Raw genomic sequence first — 26,856 nt, 5'->3', positions numbered from 1 at the left:
AAAGCCGAGTACATTACCATGGGAAGCACCGACGTTGTTCGAGAAGAAGAAAGAAGGCACGCTTCGACTGTGAGAAGTTAGGAAGGTCTACTTTTCCGTGACTGAATAAGTTCTTTCACTGCCTTCGTTCATAACATCCGAGTTCATAGAATACCGCAAGGATTACCTGCTGAAACCCACTTATTCCCGGAATGAGGATGGAATACTCATGCCTTACGATTATAAAGAATGAACCCATTGTTTCCTACTTTTGGAAATAGGTTTAATATCGAGAAGGATGAGGGTTCAACAAGGATGTATTAGGAACGCTCGAGGGATGCTAGTCCGCATGATGATTTGGTAGAAGTTCTGTTTTTGGCGTTAGTATTTACGGTGGAGACCTTACCAAAGGCGTACGACGAGGCAAGCTGTTCGATGGCAGGTGCAACTTCAACCCCATCTTGTTAAGCAAGTGATAAGGCTTAATTCGATTGATGGTGACCTACTCGATTCTTTTTAAGGGGGATAGTCGATGATTCCGAGATCGGTCTAGCGACCTGGTCTAATCTATAGTCGCGTGCCAATTTCGGGGACGAAATTATTTTAAGGGAGATAGATTGTAACGACCCTGAATTTTGGTCAGTAAAAATTTCGTTAAATATTTGAATTTTATTTAAATTACTTGTTTTCTCTTGAGTGTTATATGATTTCTTGTTAATATTCGTCGTAGTTAGATTTTGGTTCTTAGTTAAACTCTTGACTGGAAAAACCTACGTGACCAATTTAGTTAGTTTCCAACCGACTAGTTGGACGAACCAAGCAACCAACTCACCTAGTTACTAGATGAACCTTTTGAACCTTTTGCTTTTACCCATTGGTCCATACTGGTTAGGGTAATTTTTGTCCATTAGATAGTAAATTTTTTTTTTTAAAAGTACATGTAGTCTTTCAAAATCTTATTTTAAAATAATTGATACTTGTACTCTTTTGTCCAATGGTTATTAACCGCAAGGGAAATTATTATCCATTGGGTAATAACCGCTAGGGAAGTTAGTAACCATTGGGTAATAAAGTATTTTGACCAAATAAAGTACCGATGTGATTAGGGAACCTTCCAATAAAATTGATGTGACTAGTCAACCTTTTCAACCCTAGAAAATTACTTATTTATTTTTTTTTATTAATTTGGTTTTATTCTTTGTCCTTTGGATAATAAAAGTTAGGGTATTTATTATCCATTGGGTAATAGAGTTATTCTTTCACCAAGTACATGAGTTTAATAAACTAGTCTTTTTTCAAAAACCCCATGGGATGAGGTACAAATATTTTATTATGCTAGTACTTGGTAGTCTTAAAAACCTAGGATTCCTAAGTACTCTTTTATTATTTTATCTTGGGGGTTTTTGTACCCAATTGGATTAATTTATTGGGGAGTTGATCTTCCTAGAGTACACTAGTTTATTTATTTAAAGGGGCATGTGCCTAATTGGATTTTGTTTATTGATTTTTGAATTTGGAAGAATCTTGTACTTTGTACCTTTCTTATTCTTTCTTGCATTTGTATATATATACATGTGCGTGTGTGTGTGTGTGTGTGTGAGAGAGAGAGAGAGAGAGAGAGAGAGAGAGAGAGAGAGAGAGAGGTGCCGAGAGAGAGGAGGGAGAGAGAGAGAGGAGGAAAGTGAGAGGAAGATTGGTTGATCTTCCATTGTCCTTTCAAATCCATGGGTAAATCTTCTTCCTAACCAAACATAACTCCCCATTGTACAACTTTCAATTGTTTAACCAAGAACCTTGTACCATTGTCCCCCTTCTTCCAACAAATCTCCCAAAGATCAAATTCAAGGACTAAACCTAGCCTTGCAAGCTACCTTATTAGGCCTAAGTCTATTTTGCCTAATGACAACCTATGATGGACTATTATGACACAATCCTAGCCTTTATTAGCCTTAGACCTTGACTACAAGCTAAACCTAGATTATAATTACCTAGATTCACCTAAAAAGCCTAAGATCTTAAGTTGATTACATAGCCTTACACCTAAGATTTGGATTGGACAAGCTATGACTTGGTTGAAAGGTTGATTTGATGACTTAATGGATCAAATCCATGGAGGATTTAGAGAGAGAGAGGGCCGGCCATGAGAGGGAGGGAGAGCCCAAGAGTTTTGCCTATAAATAGCAAGTCATCCCATGCCATTGAACTCACACCTTCACCTAGCAACTTCTCTCTCTAGAAAAATCTTGTTCTTCCTTTGTTCTTGTTAGGTCTTTCTTTGCTCTTGAGTTGTTCTTGAGTTCTTCAAGAAACTAAACCTAAGCCGCCACTAGACCGCCACTCGACCACCCTTCGATCCATAAAGTAGTAGTAGTAATAGTCAAGTAGAAGTTTCGAGAGAAACCTTTCTCTTTCGAAGCTACCGGAGACTACCGTAGGAAGTTACTCCGCCCGACCACCGACATGCTTTCCGTAGCCGCCCTACCGCCAAGAAGTAAGGTAGAGTCCCTTGTCCACTAACTCAAAGTATAACGTAGAACTGTATGTTGGAAAGTATAATGTAGAACCCCTTGACCCTAACTCTACGTATAGAACCGTATGATAGAAAGTAGGTCATCTTTATTTATGTACTTATCGTTTGTTTAGAAATATTTTATTTTGATCTTTAAGATGATTATGAGTATATATATATAAGTTGCTTGTATTACTTGTGGTGTGATTAAGCATAAGTGATTTCACTCCAAAGACGTCCGTACATGTGGCGTTGTGCTTTGAATAAAGCATAAGTGATACACTCCAAAGGCGTCCGTACATGTGGCGTTATGCTATAAGTAGTAATTGAGCGTGATGAGTAATATAGAATTGGATGATCTTGTTAGAATGATTCTTGTTTACGTTTGTCCTACTGCGAAGTCTTTGTATGTAAACGAGACACAAGAATCGAGAAAGTAGAAACATGACACCTAGGGTGTGGTTAATGAAGGGAAATGTTTTTCGAGAAAGGAAATATTTTGAAACTACATAATGACCGGTTTTGGGTGGAATTATGTGAGTGGTGTGCGTGTGTAAAAAACGTGTTTTGAAAAGGTTTTTGAAATGTTTTGAAAACCGCAATGTGGCCAGACATGGTAGCTCATTGTGTGGTGTGTGTTGAAAAACCCAATGAGAACCCGGAGCGGCGGAATCATTGTGGGGATACTCGGGAACCCAGAGCGGCGGAACCGAGGGTTTTAAATTGTGTGCGTTCCCATGGGAACCCGGAGCGGCGGAACCATGGTGAGGCATAGCTTGGTTATCCGCGGTACGGAGCCAATGCAAATGTTTTTGTGTGCCAATGGGAACCCGGCGCGGCGGAACCATTGTGAGGATACTTAGGAACCCGGCGCGGCGGAACCAAGGTTGGGTGTGTAGCTTGGTTATCCGCGGTACGGAGCCAATGCAAATATTTTTGTGTGCCAATGGAAACCCGGCACGGCGGAACCATTGTGAGGATACTCGGGAACCCGGAGCGGCGGAACCGAGGTTGGGTGTGTGTAGCTTGGTTATCCGCGGTACGGAGCCAATGCAAATGTTTTTGTGTGCCAGTGGGAACCCGGCGCGGCGGAACCATTGTGAGGATACTTGGGAACCCGGAGCGGCGGAACCAAGGTTGGGTGTGTAGCTTGGTTATCCGCGGTACGGAGCCAATGCAAATATTTTTGTGTGCCAATGGAAACCCGGCGCGGCGGAACCATTGTGAGGATACTTGTGAACCCGGCGCGGCGGAACCAAGGTTGGGTGTGTAGCTTGGTTATCTGCGGTACAGAGCCAATGCAAATATTTTCGTGTGCCAATGGGAACCCGACGCGGTGGAACCATTGTGAGGATACTTGGGAACCCGGCGCGGCGGAACCAAGGTTGGGTGTGTAGCTTGGTTATCCGCGGTACGGAGCCAATGCAAATATTTTTGTGTGCCAATGGGAACCCGGCACGGCGGAACCATTGTGAGGATACTCGGGAACCCGACGCGGCGGAACCGAGGTTGGGTGTGTGTAGCTTGGCTATCCGCGGTACGGAGCCAATGCAAATATTTTTGAGTGCCAATGGGAACCCGGCGCGGCGGAACCATTGTGAGGATACTTGGGAACCCGGCGCGGCGGAACCAAGGTTGGGTGTGTAGTTTGGTTATCCGCGGTACGGAGCCAATGCAAACGATTTTAAAAAGATTGGGTGTGTAGCTTGGTTATCCGCGATACGGAGCCAATGCAAATGATTTTGAAAGATTGTTTTGTAAATGAAATTGTTGACACAGTCTACAATGAGTCACGTAGGAGAAACACGAAACTCTTGGACACCAACGATAGATGATTAATGAATGTGGATGTGTCATTGAGTAAACTGTGTATATACTTATCATGTGAAAATTGATGTTGTATTATAGTTTTCTTTATAAGTTATGGGTTAGCGGGTATGGGATTACTCTGCTGTTTGTAGCTCAAGGTGTTGCCTTTTGGTAACCCTGACATATTATATCGGTGGCGACGCTGGTATAATGTGTCAGACTTTGTAGATGATCAGGGTAAGCAGATCACCGTGGAGGCTTTGGAGCTGATGAGCTGGCAAGAATGGAGGAGCTGAGGAGCTGTAGTTAGGAACCCTAGAATCCCCCTCCGTTTATGTAAATATTGAACTCTTGAGATAGTTTTGTTGTAATAACGAGCCAGACTCCATTTGATTTTATGAATAAAATGTCCTTTTAACGTACCCAAAATTCGGAGCGTTACAGATTTTATCAATAAATCGTCTTCTTAACGTACCCAAAATTCGGGGCGTTACACTTATCATTTATTCAATACATTTTTTTACACATTCAAGGACAATATTGAAAATTCATGTTAATAATAAATTAAAAAAATCATTTTCCTTGAAAAATAGTTATGGCTTCAAATTGAAAACACCAAAAAAAAAAAAATGCTTTGGTGGCATTTTTTCGAATTCTGAAATTGACATTAAACCCTCCCTCTTCGATCCTAATGTAATTTTTATTTTATTTTATACTTTTTGAATATTTTTGAACTCCAATATGGGAAGTTTTGAATCAAAAGGAACTTTGGCATAATGTGATATTGGCTTCAAAAATGGCAGAAGAGGTGTTGGCTTCAAATCCACCGACGATGCTTTGAAGCTTAAAACGGCAAGTCGGCAACTGGGTTAGATGGATACAAGTTACCGAAAATTGTCATTTGCATTCCACGCCATTTTTTAAGGCATGGGTTGGAGCTACTCATATTATTAATGTGTAGTCATAGTTAAATTATCGATGTAGTAAATTAGATTAAACTCATAATTCCAGGAGTTAACAATTGAAGCAAAATATATTAAACGGGAAGTGCAAGTCCCATTGGTTGCATAAAATTCAAAAGAGCAGATGAGTGTGAAACGCTAATATTTAAAGTCCCATTGGTTGCATAAAATTCAAAAGAGCAAATGAGTGTGAAACGCTGATATTTAAACCAGTGTTTGAATCTATTTTTTTCTTAATAACAAATGCAAAAAAAAAATTTGAATAAGGGAAAAAAAAGAGTTAACTTCTCTTTTTAAGCAAAACCCACCCTTAATTTAATCTTCAAATTTTATTTTTTTACAATTTTAGTTTTAGCTTTTCTGTATCAAATAAACAATATAGAGCTAGAATTCATAACCGAATAGTTAATCAGAGTTTAAATCTATTTTCATATGTAAAAACAACTTTATAGTTCAATCGTTAAAATTTGGTTTTTTCAAAATTTTAGTTTGAGCTTTCCGTTTTAAATAGAAAATACAAAGTTAAAACTCCAAACTAAAGATTTGAATCTCCGTTCAAATACAAAAAATAACCATTCTCACTCCAATTGCAGAGAAAGGATGGAGGATATTTTATAGGAGTATTACTAAAAGGTGAAGTCACGTCAACTTAATTTTTAAAGTTTTGTTTAGGGCCATGGTAGGTTCAAGCGAAATGCATTTCAAACCTCATTCAATTTGATCAAGCAAATCCATCCAATTTCAAAGTTCATATTGACCCGTCACACGATGGCTCTAGGACATTATCACGTGATGTCTAAGACTTCTCTACCAATAGACATTGATGTGAAATTCATTAACCTACTCTTGAATCCACAATTAGTGACGGACCCAGAAATTATTTATATTGGGGGCACAATTATAACGTTAAAGAATATCATCGTCAACTACAATTATACATCATTCCAAAAGCTTTTAAACATATCCACACTTATGTATTCTCTGCTAGATTTTTTCATTTGAGTGGTGAAGTGGCGAACTACATTTTCCAAAATTTTGTTTTAATATTTTGTTTTTCTTAAGCACTCTTAGGTGGTGTTCCAGTTTACTCTCTTAAAAAATAAGTACTTATTTGTAATTTTAAGCTTAAAAATAATAAGCTTCTTGAAATAAAAAAAATATGCTATATGGATGAGATCTCTCAAACCCTGAAAAAAATTGAAAAATTATTTTCGTAAACTCATTATTTTTAATCTTGAAAATAGGTCCATATTTTTTACTCTCTCCGTCCCATAATGTTTGTTTGGCCCGTGAAACGAGAACGTAAAAATAATACAAATTTTGCAAGAAAAATCTAATTTTTTTTCAATAATTTACTAGATATCGATGAGCTCTTTTAATTCATGAAAAAGTTTGAATTTTTTCTTGAAAGAAATACATTATTTTTGAGTCCTTGTTTTGCGGACCGGACAAACATTTTAGGACGGAGGTAGTAATTATTTTGGAATGTGGAACTTGGCTTGATTTTCTATCCTAACTTAATAAAAGGACCCAGATTCCTTGCAAGTGCAATTTGTCCACAAGTATATCTCTCTTGTCAATTCGAACCGTTCATATGAGAGGGCTCGTCATATAATGTCCATTAAAAAATCTATGTTGATTAGACCTTAAATTGAAACAACCTCATCGAAATACTTATAAAGAATACATGTTCTAACCATTTTTTGCATAAATGAAATGTTCTTATCAAGTTGTTATTAGTGTCCGATCAGCTTAATTTTTTGTGTGGACAAATTATTTGACAATCTCTACATTGTACACATCTTGGATCATCGGAAAAAAATCCATAATTATGTGAAATATACTTTGCACTCCTAAATAGTAAGGGAGGGTGTGGGGGCACGTGACACCACGTGCCTCATAGTAAGTTCGCCTCTGGTTATGCGTGATTGTGAAGACTGAAAAGATGTAGATATTTTGTGGTGGTGTGTCAAGAACACTAAATGATGTGAGTACATATCAGATCCACAACTATTTTCTTTTTTTTATTCCACTAAACTTTCTTAAAAAATAAGTACAATATTTATTTTTAATTTTCAAACTTAAAATTACTGTGTTTATAAAAATAATTTTAAAATTTTTTTTGCATTGTTTCAAAGATCTCGATGAGATTTTTCAAACAAGATTTACTCCTATATTTTTAGATTTCAGTAAATTCATTATTTTTAAGTTTAAAAATTGCAAAAAAAAAAATACATATTTAAAAATAAGTACTTTTTCCAATTTGTGGAACAGGATTCCAGAAGAAGCAACTCAAGGATGAGACAGAACAGAGCATTGAAGAAGGCATTGAGAGTTGGGTGCCTTGTCAGTTATCACCAACAGAGCCTATGCAAGGCTCCTCTTGTGCCCAGTGGTGGAATTTGAAGTCGGAGGGGATCAAACTATGAAAGCAATTTTGGTACAGTAATTTTTTAAAATTAAATTCAGTCATTTGAGTTTCTATGGAATGATTTTGATTTGAGGAATTTATTCTTAATTATTGTTGCAATTATATTATTCGACAACATCTTTCATCATTTAATGCAATCAAGATGACAATTGTTCATACTTGTTAATTATGGTTGAAGTCTTATAATTTTTTCTTAAATATCTACCAAAATTTTGCAAAATGTACTTAAAATATTTGCGTAGGGCCAGAGACCCTCCAGCTCACAACAGCTCCACCAATTCTTGTGCCTATTATCTTTTGCAAAAGCACTGAGCGAATAGATTTCGTCAGGGATGGATTCAAAAATTTATATTAGTGGGGTCATAAAAATTATTAGTAAACTTAACCCATATGTTTATACTTAACCCACCATGTATAAGTGTAAGTGAGGTTGAGTTGAGCTTGTAATAGTGAATCTGTTACCCCTGTAGATGTATTTGATTTCGGGGAACACTTATTAATATTTTCTATGTGTGATTGAATGGTTTTTATTTGGATCCGTGGTAGCATAACAGAAACCTATATATAACGTACCAATGTTTCACGCATTCGTTGGTCATGTTGTTAAATTCGCAAAATGAATCTACATTAATTTGTGGGGAGCCTTGTTGATAAGGACACACTACAGGGTTCAACGTGCAATTAGTCCACCTAAACTTTTCATAGTGGTTCCCGTCCTTATATGGACATGCGTTCCAAAAATACCCAATATACACGTGTTTCTGTCACCGTCGCTGTCGTTATCATTGTAATAGAGTGTCTGCATGTGCTTACATTGTAATATTAATATCTCTTGCTTTATCCTTTGATGTAAAATACAACCAGAAAATATTTTCGATAAGATAACATTATCTTTTTATTCAGTTTGTGAGATACCAACACTATTTATCTAAGATACTGTTATCTTTTGCTTTATTTTTGCCAATACACTATATTTTTGGCAAATGGAGTTATCTCTTACTTTATTTGTGAATTGAATTGGTTGAGATACTATTATCTCATCTGTTTTAACAGAAAAAATGACAGATAACATGTTAAATATTGTGTAATGGAGTATTTGCATGTGTTTACATTGTGATATTACTATCTCTTGCAACCCTTATTGTAAAATACAATCAGAAAATGTTTTCGATGAGATAACATTATCTCTTTATTAAGTTTGTGAGATAACAACACTATTTATCTGAGATACTGTTATCTCTTGCTTCATTTTTGCTAATACACTATATTTTTGGCAGATAGAATGATCTCTTAGTTTATTTGTGAATTGAATTGGCTAAGATACTATTATCTCATCTGTTTTAACAGAAAAAATGACAGAAAACATGTTAAATATTATGTAATGGAGTTTTCACATGTGTTTACATTATGATATTACTATCTCTTGCTTTATCCCTTAGTTTATTTGTAAATTGAATTGGCTGAGATACTGTTATCTCATTCGTTTTAACAGTATCTCAGCTAATATATTTCAGCCAGTAAATTTCACAAAATTAAAAGAGATACAGAAAGTCTACACATACATACAATCTGTGCACAGATTTCATTGTGGGGCCTACCACGAGTCCCACACAAATCATCCAAGCCGTTCATTAAATGTAAAATATTTTTTGAAGGGTCGCCATGAAAAATAATCTCAATCCGATATCTATAGGTGCTCGATCCAATCATATAACTTTTCATTATTCGAAAATTTGATTGAAAAGTTAGATGGTTGGATGAAGCACCAATAGGTATTAGATTGAGCTTATTTTTTATGGGGACCCTTGAAAAAATGTTTTACATTTAATGAATGGCTCGGATGATTTGTGTGAGACTCGTGGTGGGCCCCACAATAAAATCTGTGCACAATCGTTGCACATTTTGCTGTGTATGTAGCAGGACTGAAAGAGATAACGCTATCTGAAAAGGAATAACAACTGGAAGAAGAAGAAGAAAATGAGGAGGAAGAGGACGTAAAAGATGTGAAGTTAGAGGATGTTAAACCAAAACATTTGCAATACATGTAACTACTTGATGTGCCATTATACCCTAACTAACCTGAAGGTGAATTCTATTTGTCTGAGATACTGTTATCTCTTGCTTCACATAGATTGTTTTTTCTAGTTGTATTAAATAAATGTTACCATCTCATGCTAATGCTATCTCAACCAATAAAAGCAAAATATAAAGCTATCTCAACTAATAAAATCTACCAGAATAAAGCCAGAAATAATACTATCTTAACCAATAAAATCTGTATCAACACAAAAATTAAAAGAGATAACAGTATCTCAGCCAATACATTTTACAAAATAGAGTGACAGATAAAGTTATCTCAGTAAAAATATTTATTGTGAATCCTAAACCTGTAAGAGTTTCACCATAGAGATCATGAGGGAGAAACAGAAGCTGCTAAGAACAGATCGGGAGCAGATCGTCAGAAATCGTCACACATCGCGAGCGAGATACATCACCACAGAAATCACGATCGGAAAAACACCGAAGATAGAGATCGTGATCGTGATCGGGAGAGATTGTCAAAGAGAGAATTGAGATCGCGAAGGGGAGAGAGAGAGAGAGAGAGAGAGAGAGAGAGAGAGAGAGAGAGAGAGAGAGAGAGAGAGAGAGAGAGAGAGAGAGAGAGAAGCACCAACTCAGAAGAAAAATAAGACATTATATAGATAGTAAGGGACAGTCGGGGCATTTTTGTCCAAAAAAAAACTATAGACCTTAATTATAAATGTTACAGTAATAGACCTTCACCACTATTACATTTGGGTTGGACTAAACGTCCAAAACCACCTTCAAAATGGACTTTAGCCCAATTTACCGTAATTTATGATTATGTGATGTTCCTTATGCAGTGACACTACTCAAAATTTAGGATATATATATTGGGGCGGTTCCGAAGACTCCCAAAAAAATACCTAAAAAAATACCTCATAGTTTCCGATCAAATTTTGATGATCCAAATTGCTTAATGTGATTAGAACGTGATTTTAAGCGTACTCGCGAGAAATCAGCAAAAACAATGACCGGGAAGGGCTTGATCCGAATAGTTTCGAACAGTTTTTTACTAAACGGTTCAAATAAAAACTGCTCAAATCAAGCTTTTCCCGGTCAGTTTTTTGGCTAATTTATCAAGGGTGCCCTTAAAATTACATTCTGCATACATTGAACGGTTCGGATCATAAAAATTTGATCGGGAATTATGAGATTGAGATTTGGGGTATTTTTTTGGTGTTTTTTTGGGTGTCCCTTGAACCGCCCCTTATATATATATATGTGTGTGTGTGTGTGTGTGTGGGCGCGCGCGCACAAATTAGATACTCTTCAACCCCTTTTCTGATAATTAACTCTAAGAAATTTGTTTAAAAACCCCCCACTCTCTCTCCCTTATCTTCTCCTTTTCTCTATACTTCACCAGTCCAGCAGTTAGGTTTTTCGTTCGGGGGGTGGGGGCTGTCCCATCCCCTCTTCCACTCCCCACCTCCCTCCCTCTTCTACCTTTTCTTCTTCTTCTTCCTCCCTTCCTCCCATCGTTTCCTTCCCTGTTCTCCCTCTCCCATATATTTTCTTGTCTTCCGTTTTCTAGATTTGGTGGTCGAGCTGCGGTGGTGGTTTTCCGTTTCGGTGTCCGACGTTTTTTGGTTCAGACTGGAGTAGGTAGGCGGCTTGCGGTGGTCCAATGAGCTAGGTTGGGTCCCCCCGTCCATTTCCTTGTCTCTTGTTTCTTGTTCTGGTGGTTGGGCCTTTTGTGGCAGCTCCCCGTCTTCAATTCGGTGTCTTTGGGTCAAACCAGAGCACGATAGGAGGCTAGTGGTGGTCTGGTGGGCGGCGGTTGACGGTGTGGCTTAATAGGTGAAGGTGAGGTTGGGTTAGGGCTTTTTTTTTTTCCCTCTATCGGTTGTCTAGGTCTCCCCCAAATCGGTCCGGTCTTGTACCAGTTTGGTTCCCCCAGATTTGGTGTGGTTGAGGTGGTGGGCGAATAATCCGGCACCTATTGAGGAATGGTCTGTTGATGGTGGTATGTTGGTATTTGTTTGGGGCAGATGGTGGTTCGATGGTGTAACAGGGGTTGGTGGTGGTTCGATGGTGTAATAGGGGTTAGTGGTGGCTCGGTGGTGTTGGTTTGGCTGAGCAACAGCTCTGCTGGAAGAATGTTGGCCTATTGTCGTCGTGGGCATAACGGTTCGTTTGAATCGCGAATGGTGTGTTTGGAGCTCGTTGTGTTAGTGGGGGCTTGCCTTGGAGTTTCTCCACTACTCTGGTTTGAGTGTTTCAGCTCTTGTCCAGGTCTGGCCGGCGACCTCTGTAAATTAGTCCATGAGAGCAGTTAGCTTGTAGTTGATATTGTTCTTGTTTGCCTTCAGATTTCAGCCGTGCTTAGTTTTTGGGGTTTGAGCTGTGGATCTTTTAGATTCTTTGTTATGTAGACCTAGATTGGTTCTTATGTACCGAAGATTTTGCCGGGTCTGCTGCAGCAGTAGGTGCATGAGATCGAAATTTAGTTAACTCTAGTTCTTTCTTGTATCTTTTCTGGAATCTGTATTGCCTGATGGGCTTATGACTAAAAAAGAAAACTACTTATGAGGGATTAAAATGGCAATTACATCCCTAACTCCGGCCCCAAATCAACAGATTAACATAAATCTCTCTTTCAAACCACTCCACATTAACCTCGAAAAAAATTCGCCTTTCAATTTATATTTCCTGTCATACGGTAGATAAGAAAAAAGAGTATATTGAACATTGTTACATGTACACCCAAAAGAAAACCAAAAAAGCACGAGTAGACTGGTTTGAATTAAAAAGTTGAGAGTGACTTTTTCTTTGTCTCCATTCAAATTTTATTTGCATTTGTTAGTTTTGCAGCAAATTTTTGTACTTATTGGTTCGTCTTGATGAGAGGAACAGAAAAAATATAAATTTTTTTTTTATCGAAACTCATAATTTTTATGAAAAAATAAGTCAAAAACTGTCTTTTTGACGTATTTTTTGCCTTTTTCATAAAATTTATGAGTTTCGATATTAAATTTATACTTTTTCGATTCCTCTCATCGAAACGATTTAATAAGTTACAAAAATTTGATGCAAAATTAACAAATACAAAAAAATTTGAATGAAGACTAAAACAGAGTTATTCTCAACTTTTTAATTCAAAACCATTGGACTTGAACTCCCTTGAGCCCACCCTGGCCCAGCACCAACAAAGGGGCAAGCATTTTGAGGAATTCCAAGTCTGGTCCAAGATTGTGGCCTCATTGCGTGTAAAATAGGGGCACATTCTCCGTTCACTTATTGGGAATTTTGGGTGGAAAATAAACTACCAAGAAACGACGTGAAGTGAGATTGAAATAAAAGAAAATGAAATTGATTTTTTTCTGTGCGTGTTCTTCTGACAAGGAATTTTGAAAGAAAATCAAAATTCTTTTCTATTGTACATGATTTATTTTGCAGAAAAGTGATTTTCGGGAATAAATTTGAAGTTGCGAGTCCCATAACTTTCTTGGCAATTGAACATGCAAAAAGTCATATATGAAACCGTTGATTTTCCCGTCCTTACACGTCCAAGCTGGAAGGGTATCATATTTGATAAAAGGCAGCTACCACTTGAACTTCTCTCCCACTCTGTCTTGGGCCTTAAGGCTCTCATCCATGTCAGTGTAGGTGAGGCCTTACTGTCTACTCCTCAAGGAAACTTCCACACCAAGCACCCCAGAGAAGATTAACCAATACTCTTTGGGACCTTCCAACAGAGAGATTACCTACATCATCATATATATTCATTCCCACACAATGACATGATGGAAAATTGATCTGAATTTGGCTAAAAGTTCGTCACTTCTGTACTTTTCGTTCGTTTTAAAGGAGTATACTTCGAATTTCCCGACTTTATAATGGTTTTTTCCTGATGTATGAGGTAGTTTTACGTATACTTAAGGTGGGAAAGAGTGTCATAGTCATGAGGACACATACGTTGTGCACTGTAGTGGTTAGATGAAACTGCTATTACACCTACTTAAGAAAACAGATCTTACCAGAAAACACAGTACCCCCATCTGATCTAGATCCTTCAGCAAGCTTTCGGAAAAGGTATCGAAACTTTAATGAGGAAGCTAAGGTGTTTTATCAAGTGGGTGTTCATGATCTGAGAGTATTTATCAAACAAAGGTGAGAGAAATCATCCTCCAAACTTTTTAGGATTTTAAGGTGAGTAGGCTGTTCGGTCATTTTACCTTGTTCAAACATTTGAATAAAAAAGATGAAGTTGGTTTCATATCTTTGAAGCTAATCTTTGTTTATAAGCACTGGTGGGAGGGTAAAGAGCACCATCATTCCAGAGCAGAAAGCCAAAGAAGAGATCGAACATAAGGTAAACTACAAGAAGAAACAGAAGCTTTTTTTGGTTCAAGAAACAGGTAATGGAATATCAGCAACAATCACAAATGTTGCGGGTGAAAAATTCCGGCATGCTGAGTAACAATGGGAGCCCAGTAATGGAAGATAGGGAAGAGGAGATGACGAGGTCGGTTCTGTCTGCGTTCCGTGCAAAGGAAGAAGAGATTGAGAGGAAGAAGATGGAGGTCAAGGACAAGGTTCAGGCTCATTTGGGTCGCGTGGAAGAGGAAACTAAAAGGCTCGCTGAGATTCGGGAAGTAAGTAGAGACAATATTTACCGTAGGATCATGCTAGTGTCAAAATAGAAATAACCGTTTCGGTTTGAAATAATCCTTTAATAACATAAGGGTAACTCGAAACAAAGAAAAATGTTGAGAAATGTGGAATCTGAAATTCCAACTTTTTCCTTGTTTCAGTTTCGATGAATGTTACATGAAAATGGAATTTAACAGAAAATTTTCCAACCCATTTTCAAGTTACAGCCTGGCCCTATGATAGAGGACTCATTTATACAAAAGGGGGAAAAACACAGCTGTTCAGTAATCGGTTTACCTATGCGGTAAATAAGAGCTAGAGATACATGGGCTTTATATTTTGTTAATGACAATACACTGTGGAGTTCTTCACTTGAATAAAATTGTACTGCATCAGGAACTTCATGCACTGGCAGATCCAATGAGGAAAGAAGTGTCGATTGTGCGTAAGAAGATTGACCTTGCAAACAGAGAGTTGAAGCCACTGGGACTGACCTGCCAGAAGAAGGTGAAACATCAAAATTATCCTTCCAAAACTACTTCTAAATATTAGTTATGCTTCATTGAAGTAGCATATGAAATTTTTTTTGGTCCTTGCGAAAAATAGATATTGAGCCAATAAATCAAACCACGAAGAACATAGTTTTAGCATAAAAATACATATAATCAATCACCGACAGAAAGCATCTTGCAGAACTCCACATGCTACAATAGCTTCTTGGTTAGAATCATAGTCAAATCAGGGATTTGCACAAGTCATTTTTGTTGCATAGTTATCTATTTTGGTGGTAACAATTCTGATTTTCACCTCATGAAAAAAGACAAACACTTGTCTACAAGTCCAGTCTAAACGTAATCGTTCATAATTTTGTTTCCACGGGTCATTGACATGCTCTTGAAGTTCAGAGGACTCATGATTCATGGCCATGCTTTTGTCTCTTCCTTGTATCGCAAAAGGTTGTTCGAGTAAGGTTTTTGCTTCATGAATAATCTAATTAACGCCAGGAAAAAGAATACAAAGAAGCCCTTGAAGCTTTCAATGAAAAGAACAGGGAAAAGGCTCAACTGCTTGTGAAATTAACGGAGGTAAAACTCTAGCCGACTGAATATCTTATTATCCCAAACCATGACCCTTTTCGTATCCGCTATCTGTTTCTCTTACATTCTACTTTTCCTCGGTGAATCCTTCGGTCAGATGGTGAATGAAAGTGAGAGAACGAGGATGAAGAAGCTGCAGGAGCTGAGCAAGAACATAGATTCCCTACACTGAGACAAAACAGAGATGAAACCAATCCCCAAGTGTTTGTTTGTTGCTTCAAAATCATTTTCTTGACCTCTGCTTTTTCCCCCCCCCCCCCCCCCCCCCCCCCCCCCCCTTTTTTTTTATGGTTTCTGTTTTCCCCTCTCGGAAACAGACACTCTATCACCTGGTTTGTAACTAAACACAATGCTGTTCTGACCTTTTCTCGTGACTTCTGTTTTTAACACGAGCTATGTTTTATATTCCTGCTGATTGGGAAAATTTACAGAGCTGTCGAGTTAACATTGTATGTCATAACAAGAGCCAGGAGGCATTACTATACTTCAGTACAAGAGGCATTACTACGTACCATGCAGTCGTCAATTCTTGCGCACAAGCGGGGCTCATTTTAATTAACGATCATGCACAAGTGTTCATTTTGTAGAGTTCATTGAGAACTTTAATCATGTAAAAAATCAGAAAAAAATAGGATACTGATCGAGACCAGATCGAAAATGTTGTAAAAATGGGTTTGATGGATCTCATTCAGGGATGCCGAGACTTTTTTTGTAATAAAAAATTCATTCAGAACAGGAATGAATTGGCATCTAATTTTCTTGAGTTTGACAAGGTGTTATCACCAGAACCTCTACAAAATAAACAGTTCCGATCAATGAAATGAACCCTGCTTGCACCCAGAAATTGAAGACTGCACAGTGCAGTACCCAATAAGGTACTGCCGAGATGCCAACTTATACAAAATGAATATAAGAACATTTTCGACGGCTCTACACAGTATACAGGTACATAAATTAAAACTTTAGGAGTTGGTATCTGAATGCAGAATTGCAAATGTACATAGACAATATTAGGAAATTGGGGAGCTTGATGGACGGTCTGGAGCTGTCCGGGACAACAAGATCTCCGGCTTCCTTTATTTTATGACCAGATTAACTGGAAAAGTAGATTGAATCAACACCAAAAATGGAAGAGAAAGCAGAATAATACCAGCACCACAACGTGATCACAATCAAAGAAGTGGGGGAAATGGAAGAGAAAATCAAGGAATGAGCTTTTACTTAATTCTGATTGCTTGCTTTTTCTTGTTTGTCTCTTTTTCTTTGTTCGAGAGTGGTAAAAATAAAGTTGATGGTGCCAAATTTATGGTATCCGAGCTTGGTTTGTGTTTACTGTTTGTTTCACTTGTTGTCGATCATCGACAGAGAATTCTTTTGAGTGCTGGAATGTGGATATTTGTGATGGTAGAGTTTGGTTTCTTGCCGTATTTCAGGACTTCTCTGAAAGCAAACTTAGTGAAGTGAATAGAGAGTGGAAGAAAAATAATAAATAGACTTTATTATACTTCAAGATAGAAGTCTATCAACAGTGAAGACACAATTGAATGGATGATTACAAGCTACAAGCTACTCCTAAGTGCAAGAAAAGTAAAGAACAGATAAAAAGTAGAAGCCTTTAGGCGATTAAGTGGGGGTTCTAAACGTCTTCGATTATGGTATTTATAGGCTGCCACTTCAACTTGGAATTCAAAGTTGAAGTAGTTCCCTCCTTCAATTTGAATCAAGCGATTACTTCTCTTGTTCTTCCTCGTCTTTCTCCACGTTTTTTGAGTGAGGTAGTTATTCTGACAAGATGCGTCTTCGTGCACTCCATCTTCAACTGCCTTCTTCAATTGCCTCAGCCATGATCCAGGTGTGTTTCACTTGTTTCTTGATCGTTTGCCACGTGTCCCTAATTGTAATGCACATTCTCGACAGCCGATTAGTCCATTTAGTTCTCTGCCACACTTAAAATATAGCTAAACTAGCCAACTCGCTGTTGCCACGTGTCGCTATTCGACCCAGTCGATCAACAGTGGCCAATTTGCTAAATTATGGCGTAAATAGTTTGCAAAAGATTTTAGACAAGACTCTTTCAATTGATCACCCGTTTCAGATTTCAGTGCGCCTTATTTATTTGTGATTCTTGTCATGCAATTTTGTTTAGCTCTCGTTATTTGAGTCACGAGTCGCACACTTGGAAGAATGTTAGAGCTTGTCCCATATAATTAACTAATTATAATCTCTAAAACTTAGATATAAACATTGACATATATAATATACATTTGTATAGGATATTGATAGACGGCCGAGTAATAAAAATTTTTAGACAAGCCGGAGTGTACCGGTTGCATCCCTTCCACTTGAGACTTTTTGCAAATTGATGACATCCCTTTTGGCACCCAACACTTATTTTTTCTTTGGAACCTTTGTTATCATATTTTTTTTTTCAGGCGTGTTATGCAATGTGACAAAGATAGCTCAGCTTAGCCCTATACAAAATACCAAAAAACAGTTTACTTTGTCAAATGTGACTACAGTAGAGAAACTGTGATGCAAGAAATACAATAAGATGTTCGTTGTTAAATATATTGACCGCTCAAGAAGTTGGACTAGCTGCTCCTCCCACCTGGAGATCAAACCGAACCGAGCCTTAAGGCCCCGTTCCGGAACGAAGGAAAAATTCTTATTTTTTAAGAAAGCAATTTCAAGCTTAAAATTATGGACTTATTGAAATTTAAAAATATGCAATATGGATCTTACGATGCTAAAAAAATTAAAAAAAGATTTTTCATTTACATTGTTTTGAGTTTGAAAATGTAAAATAAGTTGCTTAATTTTTAAGAAGGTTTCTGGAACGAGGCCTAAGTCCCAATCAATCGGGGTGTGCGTGTGGAGGAGCCAAACACTATCCTGTTTTATTTTTTTATAACTTAGATGTTCGGGCTACTTTATGCGCACCTCGAACCAAACAACGTCTTGTAAAATTTTCAAAGTCCCGAATTCTGGGTATTTTTCTGGTAATTGAGAGAAAGATGTTTCGGAGTCCCGTTCTTGTTTTTCTCAAGGGCTATCTCAAGGGCTAGCCAAATGGTTTAATTGTACAACCGGAGGAGTAAAACAGGAAAAGAGTTTGAATCAACACCAAAAATGGAAGAGAAAGCCGAAACAGACCACCACCAGCACCACCATGTGATCACAATCGAAGAAGTGGAGGAAATGGAAGAGAAAATCAAGGAAATTCCCAAGCTCCTCAACCGAACAGCCGGAAAAAAATCCTGCTGCATATTCAGAGTCCCTCAAAGCCTCGTCGAAATCAACGGAAAAGCCTACCACCCGCTGATACTCTCCATCGGCCCGTACCACTACGGAAAACCACACCTCAACATGATCGAAGAGCACAAGTGGAAATTCCTCGGCGAACTCCTCGCTCGAACCCTTCCTGACGGCCTTAAACTCGACGGGTACCTGAAAATCATCGCGCCGTTGGAAACCAGAATCCGAGATTGTTACTCGGAATTCATCGATTTCAATAGCTTCGACCTCATAAAAATGATGGTACTCGACGGGTTATTCATCATTGAGCTTATATCCAGAGTTGGAAAGGTGGCTCCTAGTGATCCACACGATCCAATCTTCAACATGGCTTGGATTTTCCCTTTCCTCATGAGAGATCTCCTCCGGTTGGAAAATCAGATTCCGTTTTTCGTGCTTCAAACTTTGTTCGAAAACACGAGGGTTACAAGGTCTTGTGGTGATGATCAAACGCTAGGGAAACTGATTCTCGGATTTTTTAATTACATAGTGGAAAGGTCCGATGGGGTTTTGGAGAGGTTTGGAGATCTTGAAGGAAAACATCTACTCGATTTCTTTCGATTGAGTTTTATCCCTCCTGATCCGCCTCATCAAAAGCCGAGAAAAAAGGCGAATTGTTTCATTGCTAGGAAAAATGACATTCCATTGCTTCAATTGATCCCTTCCGCGAAAAAACTCGATGAGGCTGGAATCGAGTTCAAGGCTAAAAAGGGTGACACGTTCTTGGAAATCAGATTTCACAACGGGGTACTGGAGATTCCGCAGATAGCGATAGACGATTTCACCACCTGGTTTCTCCTAAACTCTGTTGCGTTCGAGCAGTGTTACAATCACTGCTCGAAGCACATGACAGCTTACGCGAGCTTCATGGGGTGCCTCATCAGCAACCCCAGAGACGCGGGTTTCCTGGGTGACTGCAAAATCGTGGAGAATTATCTCGGGCCGGACAAAGAGCTGGCCCATTTCTTCAATGATTTGGGCAAAGACATGTCCTTTGACATCGCGAATAATTACCTGTCCAAGGTGTTTGAGGATGTGAACGAGTATCATAGGAATGGTTGGCATGTGCAGTGGGCTGGATTCAAGTACAATTATTTCAAAACCCCATGGTCTTTCATTTCAGCCTTGGCCGCTTTGATACTTCTGCTCCTAAACATGATCCTGGCTTTCTTTGCTCTTTATCCATATGCCGGAGGAAAGCTTCCTGGGTGACTCGTGAAAAACAGTGAGAAATTGTAGTATATATGGATTTCAGTTGTTGGCTATCCATGCCCCTCGATCGAATCCTCTTTGCCGAATAACTGACTTTCGTTTGGGACTATCGCGGTGTATTAATTCGGCAATCAAGCTTGATTACCGTGAGGGATTTATCTTCTTGGTTGGTCTTTCGAAACCCTCCGTAAAATATGTTCGAATTTTTTCTTACCCATCTTTAAGGTTTTGAGACAAATCATCTCCGTTTTCTCTACCGTTTTCAACACGAACCACGACAGTGTTACAATTGTATGGCGCGACCATTATTTTGTACTAGTAAAGTTTGAATAAAGAAATTTTGTTCTTTGGTAAACCTTCCCTGGTAGGACTAATTTACGCTCGACCGACCTGGTAATGTAATTTACGTTAGAAAAACGGTTCTGCAAATTCTGAACTGTTGGCGAAATCTCCACAAATGCTGAAATACGCTTCGAGTCACAACTTTGTCGTTTTTCTAAAGACAGTATTTGCTCCCACCAGATGGTATGCAAAGGGTTACAGCAAACCTGCTTTCAAGATAAATCGAAGCCTGAATTCGAAGTTCTTTCCGTTTGCATTTGCACTAACGAAACGGACAGAATAACCGCTGGACAAATATAAGAACCGAGAACCACTGAATTCTGTTTTCTGCAGCAAAACATAATGCAGAATGAATGCTAGGAAATATAGAGAGATATGTGGGAGAAAGAACCACTGGATTCTGTTTTCTGCAGCAAAACAGAATGCAGAATGAATGTTAGGAAATATAGAGAGAGACGTGGGAGAAAAACGAATGAATGCTAGGAAATATAGAGAGAGATGTGGGAGAAAAACGATATGTATATGTGCCATTGGATTCTGTCAAGTAGTGGTCTATTTATAGGCCACTAAATAGACCACTACGCACTGATTGAGAATGGGTATGCACCCGATCTAGTCTGACCATTGGATCAGGTCACCCATTCACGGCCGACGATCGCAACTCCACGAACCAGCGCACCTGATCAGAACCGTCCCGTGTGACTCACCTACCACGTGTGTGACGCGGCATAAGGAGTGCGCCGCAATGCACCACAGCCCACGCCCCGCGCGCGTGTACTGGTGCTGCGGCTCTGCACCACACTAGATCATCATTATTTAATCATATTAGGAATGTTCCTTAATATATACCACTCCAACATCTCTCAACTAACCAATATGAGACAAAGCTCACAAAGACGAAAACAAGCATTCTAAGTAAATAAGGAAATTTACAAAATCAAAACAACGACTCTTTTATTTTGAAAATCTCTAACAATGTAAAATTTTGAAGGGTACAAACTCAATCACAAGAGCCGTGTACTAGGTTTGGCAGCGAGTTGACGAGAATTGAACCCAAGACCTCACTGCCATCACAACCGATTTCATGACCTCTCTTCTATTAGACTCCCGAAGTTGTAACCATTAGTTACCATTTCAAGCCTTAATTAATTTATTTTCCAATTTTGGCCCCTGAGATACGAACCAACCAGCTACTGCAGCGGACATATGTTAAACATCATTACACTAAAGATAGGTACACTACCTTTTTATACTACATAGTTACACTACATCTTATGTGGAACTTATTTTGAGTCCTAAAAAAATCTAAAAAAATACCGATAAATTTTAAAATATTGTTTTATGGGGTCTTATAAAAAATTAGCTTCAATGAATGTCGGTAAGTACAACTTTTGGATTCATAGGGGTGAAATTGCTTAATTTTTGCAATTTTGGCACTATGAATCTAGAAATAATACTTACCAATATCCGTTGAAGCTAATTTTTTACAAAGCCCTATAAAATAATATTTTAGAATTTATGAATATTTTTTTGGATTTTTTTGAAACCTGAAATGAGCTCCACGTAAAATGTAGTGTAACTATGTAGTGTATGTAGCATCTCTCGCATTAGCATCATAATCCGGATAAGAAAATCTTATTTGCGGACCATTCCGTATAAGGAAGGTTTTATGGAGGCCAATTGCACACATCCAAAGTTTTTTTGGACGGTCCGGATTGAAAATCAATTCTGACCGGTAACAATTAATTGTGATGGGTCATAATTGAAAACGAATCTCAGCCATTGATTGTGCGAATGGATGACTGAGATTGCGCCGCTATGTGAATAAGTTTATCTCAATCTGGATATCTATTTTTTTTTAAAAACTTTCATTTGTGTAGGAACTAGTCTACTACTAATTTCCTACCTTCAGTCAAAGCTCATGGCAACCAAATCCCCTGCAATGAATTTGTTTCCTTATATTTTGTTGAAGAAACTGTAACTAGGCTCCATAAGAATATAAGATTGACCTGGCATTTAAATTGTTTGAGTGCAAGTAACAGCATAGTTTCTTTTTGAGATTATATTACTCCCACCTGCCGTGGAAACGATGGGTTTTTCACCACCGTTGTTATGGGGCCCACCGTGCTTTTATTGTGATTTAAATCGTTCATCTTGTAAGTTCCACAACGTAATAATTCTTCAGCAAAATTAGCTTGATCGGGCATCTGTAGACGTATCAAAGTAGTCCATATTGGATTATAAAATGTATGGTCAGAGGACAGTTTAACTTGACAGAATCAAACGATCCATTTTATAAACTAAAACTAAACTTTTGATAGATCTTTTGATGTCCGATCAAGTTAATTTTTTGCGTAAGTATACAACTCAGTGGATCATATAAGATGAACGATTCAGATTACTACGATAAAAGCACGATGGAACCCAAAATGGTGGTGGTGGAAAACCCACCGTTTCCAACCGTGAAAAAAATTTAATCTTTTTACTTTTTAGTGTCAACGCCTATTATGACCTCCAAAACAAGTTTTGTAAAAAATATTATTATTATTGATGACATGGGCGTGTGTGAACAATGATTAAAGAAGTCAGAATATATCTCCACACTGTAAAAAAAATCCTTCGGGTCATCTATGCGTAAAAACCTTTAGATTAGCAAATCTCTGAGTTAGCAAAGGCTGATGGGGATGTAGAGATTTAGTTCCATGATGCGTACAAGCTGGCCTGGAAATACTCTGCTACCTAAAAAAAAAAAAGGTCAGAATATATTGAGGGGAATCCTGAACATAGTAGGAGAAAACACACCCAGGTGTTGCCCCAATGATAAAGGCGAATGACTGACTTTGGGAGTACTTTTCTTGGTCGGGGTTCAATTCCCTACCGAATGAATACCCTGATAGTAAGTGGGGGGCCCTGACTAGTGTGGCCGCGCTAGTTCCCCTGTGGTTTGGATTGTGCAGTCAGGTTCAATTATGGCTCGACTGTAGGGCTGTTCCTTAGTTTAAAAAGAAAAAAAGAAAAAAAAACCATAGTAGGAGAAAATCATTAAACAAGAAAAGCGGTTGTCATCTATTTTCCAACTTGTCACGACTCTGTCAAAGAGCATGTGGAATTTGATTGAATAGATCGATATTCGATCTAGATATATAAAGTTTATAAAATGGGTGGAATAGGAGTAACACCTTGGACGGCCCTGCGTGTTTTTTTTTTTGTTTTTTTTGATAATGCAAGGTGTTTCGGATCAATTTGTGCGCATCTTGTACTAAATCATACGGCCCTTTTCATAGCCATTTCACACACTTACACGGGGTGATGTGGCCTAAAAAATTGTCGGCAATGAGAAAAATTAAGCAAACACCTAAGTTCTAAGTCAAGACCACTTGGACCCTACGTGTTAGTATATATCAATGTGATATCCTTCATCATTCATGACGTGGATATCTTTAAAAAAACAAACTCGAGTGGCCAAACTAAACAAATATCCCTCCCATTGTAATTCTCAATAATCAATCAACAAATGCATCCCCAGATAATTCTGGGATGTATTGGTGTTTTGCTATATAAGAACTTCCTCAAGCAAAGAAGCAAATAATAATGTCGATTAATACTCGGAGCGACGAAAATGTCGCACCAGATTTACATTCTGTTGTCCACAAGTTCAAGGAACTACCCGAAAACGATCAACTGGAGCTGATTGAAGAGGCCTCTAGGGAAGTTCAACAAGTCACGACAATCGAGAAGCTCCCCGAAGAAAGCCAAAAGGATTTCAGAGTAAGAAGATTTACGGAGCTGTTTAGCAATCTTCCTCTGGATTTCCTACTGAGCTTATGGTCTAAAGCTAGAGACAAACTAATTCCCTATCCAGAGCCGATATTTTCAACGGAAGAAACCGAAGCTAGCGAAATTATTCATATTCCAGAAGGCGGCGCGCCTATAATTCCTCGAGATGCTACTGTTGAGGTTTCTTTCCATTCTTATCTGTTCAAGGTGAGAACTCCGGATTTAGGACACGGCAGCGGGGCTGAAGAAGAAGAAGATGGAAAGAATAAGTTGTAGAACACGCCGTGTCCAGGAATTCTTGCCATGTTAATGATCAGCTTCTGGTTCACTCTTGGTCCTTGTTTTGTACTCGTTTTCCTCCTTTAATTTAATTTGTTTGTGTTGTACCAAAAGATGGAGTGATGGCGCCATCTCATGCTATGGCCCGAAATCTATACAGTAGCGTGAGATTAGCCTTGTGTCTCTCACCTTATTATCCGCTCTCCTTTTACAATCGTAGGCTCCAAAAAGTCAAATTGCGTTCCGTTTTTAGGCTGCCTATCTATGGTGTTCCCGGTCATTTTGGGGACACCGTAATTTTTGGCATAACTTTACCATTAGGAGCATAACTAAAATCAATTACAAGCATAACAGAATCCAAACAAGGCATAACCAAGGAATATCCAAAAAGCCAATCAAAGCATAACTAAACCCAACGAAGGCATAACAAATAAGTTATGCCTTGCTATGGTTTTGGTTATGCCTTGCTATGGTTTTGGTTATGTTTGTAATGAGTTTTGGTTATATTTATAATGGTTTTGTTATGTCAAAAGTTACGGTGTCCCCAAAATAACCGGGGACACCGAAGTCATTCCCTTCTTTTTAATTCGTTTTTATGTGGAAAGGAATATATTCCAGATGGAGAATGACTTCGGTGTCCCCGGTTATTTTGGGGACACCGTAACTTTTGGCATAACAAAACCACTATGAGCATAACCAAAATCAATTATGAGCATAACCAAAACCATTATGAGCATAATAGAACCATAACAAAACATAACTTGTTTGTTATGCCTTGGTTGGGTTTGGTTATACTTTGATTGGTTTTTTGGATATTCCTTGGTTATGCCTTATTTGGGTTCTATTATGCTTCTAATGGGTTTTAGTTATGCTCATAATAGTGAAGTTATGCCAAAAATTATGGTGTCCCTAAAATGACCGGGGACACCATAGCATCATCCAAGTGCTGAGTTTACGACGAAGATTGAAATCTGAGAAAAGTTGATTGAGCGGATTCGGTCGGGACAACTTCTACAAAAGCGCACGAACTTCATTCCACGCCTACTTTGAGCAACGTATTCAATCTCCCCTCTATGAAAAACAACCGGCGTGTGCTTAATGGGACGGCGTATTCAATCTCCACCGTATTTAGTGGAGAGTGATACTTTGCTTGTGCGGAAATGAACTTGGTGTTATTGAAGAATGTCACATCACATGCAATTATTTTGTACTACATCCTGTTTTCCCTGCGTGCATATTGCTTTGGTTTAGGACACGGTAAAAATAGATAAAAGAAAGAGAATTAATCTTGACGTTAAATCCCGTGTGTGTTTAATAGGACGGCTAAACTGGGAATAACGGATATACAAAAAGAGGTAGAGAAAAATTGAAAATGTTGACCCACGTGTTTTTCAAACTTCCCCTAACATACACACCCTTAATACTTTATCTTCTTTTTTAAATCATTGCTACTCACTTGAATACTAATACAGTGTATGACCTGTTAAATGAGTCCTTTTGTTTTCCAAATTTCCCATCAAACTTGCCCTTAATACCTTTTAAGGGTAAGTCTGATTATTCCAATGACGAATAGAATTTGTTGTATTTTGTTAGTAGTTTTTTAATGGAAGTTGTTGTCGTTGGATCTATATGTGTTATGGAAATTTATGAGTTGGTTTGTGCTACTTGCACAGATAATTTTACACAAATCTTGCACATACATTTTTGTGAGGCCCATATCAGGATCCCACAAAATGATTCGAATCGCTCATATTTTTTAAAATGTTTTTTTGGAGGGTTTCTGTAAAAAATTAGCTCCAACAAATATCGGTAAGGGCTTTCCCAGAATTCGCAATGCAAACAGAATGATTCGCCCTACGATTTCTGAGAAAGCCTTTACCGATATTCGTTGGAGCTGATTTTTTATAGGAACCTTCCTTTTAAAAAAGACGAGCGGTTCGGATCATTTTGTGGGACTCCGATATGGGCCCTACAAAAATATATGTGCAAAATTCTCTGTGTGAGAATCATTTCTGTTAGTTATATTATGGGGAATCGTTTTCTTTTTCCAATCCTAAGCATAGTAGTTATATGAAATGGCCTATCTATCTTTTTCTTAAACCTAATAGAATAGATTATTTGTTTGTAAAAATATATAAAAAAAAACGAGTTTCGACTTTAGTGGGTCGCTGTGGAGACTGGCCTAACATCTTATCGAAATATGAAAATAGGAAATGCTATTCACGTTATAACGGCAAAAAGTTTTACACTAGAAACGTGGTTAACGATTTTACTTTCGTTGTATTCAATTATATTCATGTTTGATTGATCGGTTAATGATCCCATTTTCATATGACTAGTGGCGTTAGTTGGGTAGCGTTAGTTGAAATGGCACTCGAGAGTGAGAGTACTTCGGCTATTTGTTCTAAAAAATGAAAGTAATACTCCTACTTTGAAAAAAACCTCTGGTTACGAAATAATTGATCACCCCTACCATTGAAGCTGATT

The 26,856-nt window shown here is 38.1% G+C and overlaps 2 protein-coding genes across 2 annotated transcripts; both read left to right on the top strand.

Moving 5' to 3' along the window:
- Positions 1-13,786: 13,786 nt before the first annotated feature.
- Positions 13,787-15,947, top strand: LOC131314464 (uncharacterized). The gene is made up of 4 exons (XM_058343102.1): positions 13,787-14,370; positions 14,765-14,875; positions 15,373-15,453; positions 15,563-15,947. Exons 1-4 carry the CDS (start codon positions 14,137-14,139, stop codon positions 15,635-15,637), a joined length of 501 nt encoding a protein of 166 aa, XP_058199085.1. The 5' UTR covers positions 13,787-14,136; the 3' UTR covers positions 15,638-15,947.
- Positions 15,948-18,431: 2,484 nt separating this feature from the next.
- Positions 18,432-20,326, top strand: LOC131314463 (UPF0481 protein At3g47200-like). The gene has a single exon (XM_058343101.1). It carries the CDS (start codon positions 18,595-18,597, stop codon positions 19,969-19,971), a length of 1,377 nt encoding a protein of 458 aa, XP_058199084.1. The 5' UTR covers positions 18,432-18,594; the 3' UTR covers positions 19,972-20,326.
- Positions 20,327-26,856: the final 6,530 nt, after the last annotated feature.

This window comes from Rhododendron vialii, chromosome 13a, assembly GCF_030253575.1.
Source record: "Rhododendron vialii isolate Sample 1 chromosome 13a, ASM3025357v1".
Lineage (NCBI taxonomy): Eukaryota > Viridiplantae > Streptophyta > Magnoliopsida > Ericales > Ericaceae > Rhododendron > Rhododendron vialii.
Note: the sequence above shows the minus strand (reverse complement) of the source record. Positions and strands in the feature narration are given on the sequence as shown.

What these genes read in the sequence shown, in the direction of transcription:
- LOC131314464 (XM_058343102.1), top strand. Translation starts at nt 14,137, where the DNA reads ATGGAATATCAGCAACAATCACAAATGTTGCGGGTGAAAAATTCCGGC. An exon ending in GACTGACCTGCCAGAAGAAG is followed by an intron (nt 14,876 to 15,372) that starts GTGAAACATCAA and finishes AATTAACGCCAG; the next exon opens with GAAAAAGAATACAAAGAAGC. An exon ending in TGCTTGTGAAATTAACGGAG is followed by an intron (nt 15,454 to 15,562) that starts GTAAAACTCTAG and finishes TCCTTCGGTCAG; the next exon opens with ATGGTGAATGAAAGTGAGAG.
- LOC131314463 (XM_058343101.1), top strand. Translation starts at nt 18,595, where the DNA reads ATGGAAGAGAAAGCCGAAACAGACCACCACCAGCACCACCATGTGATC.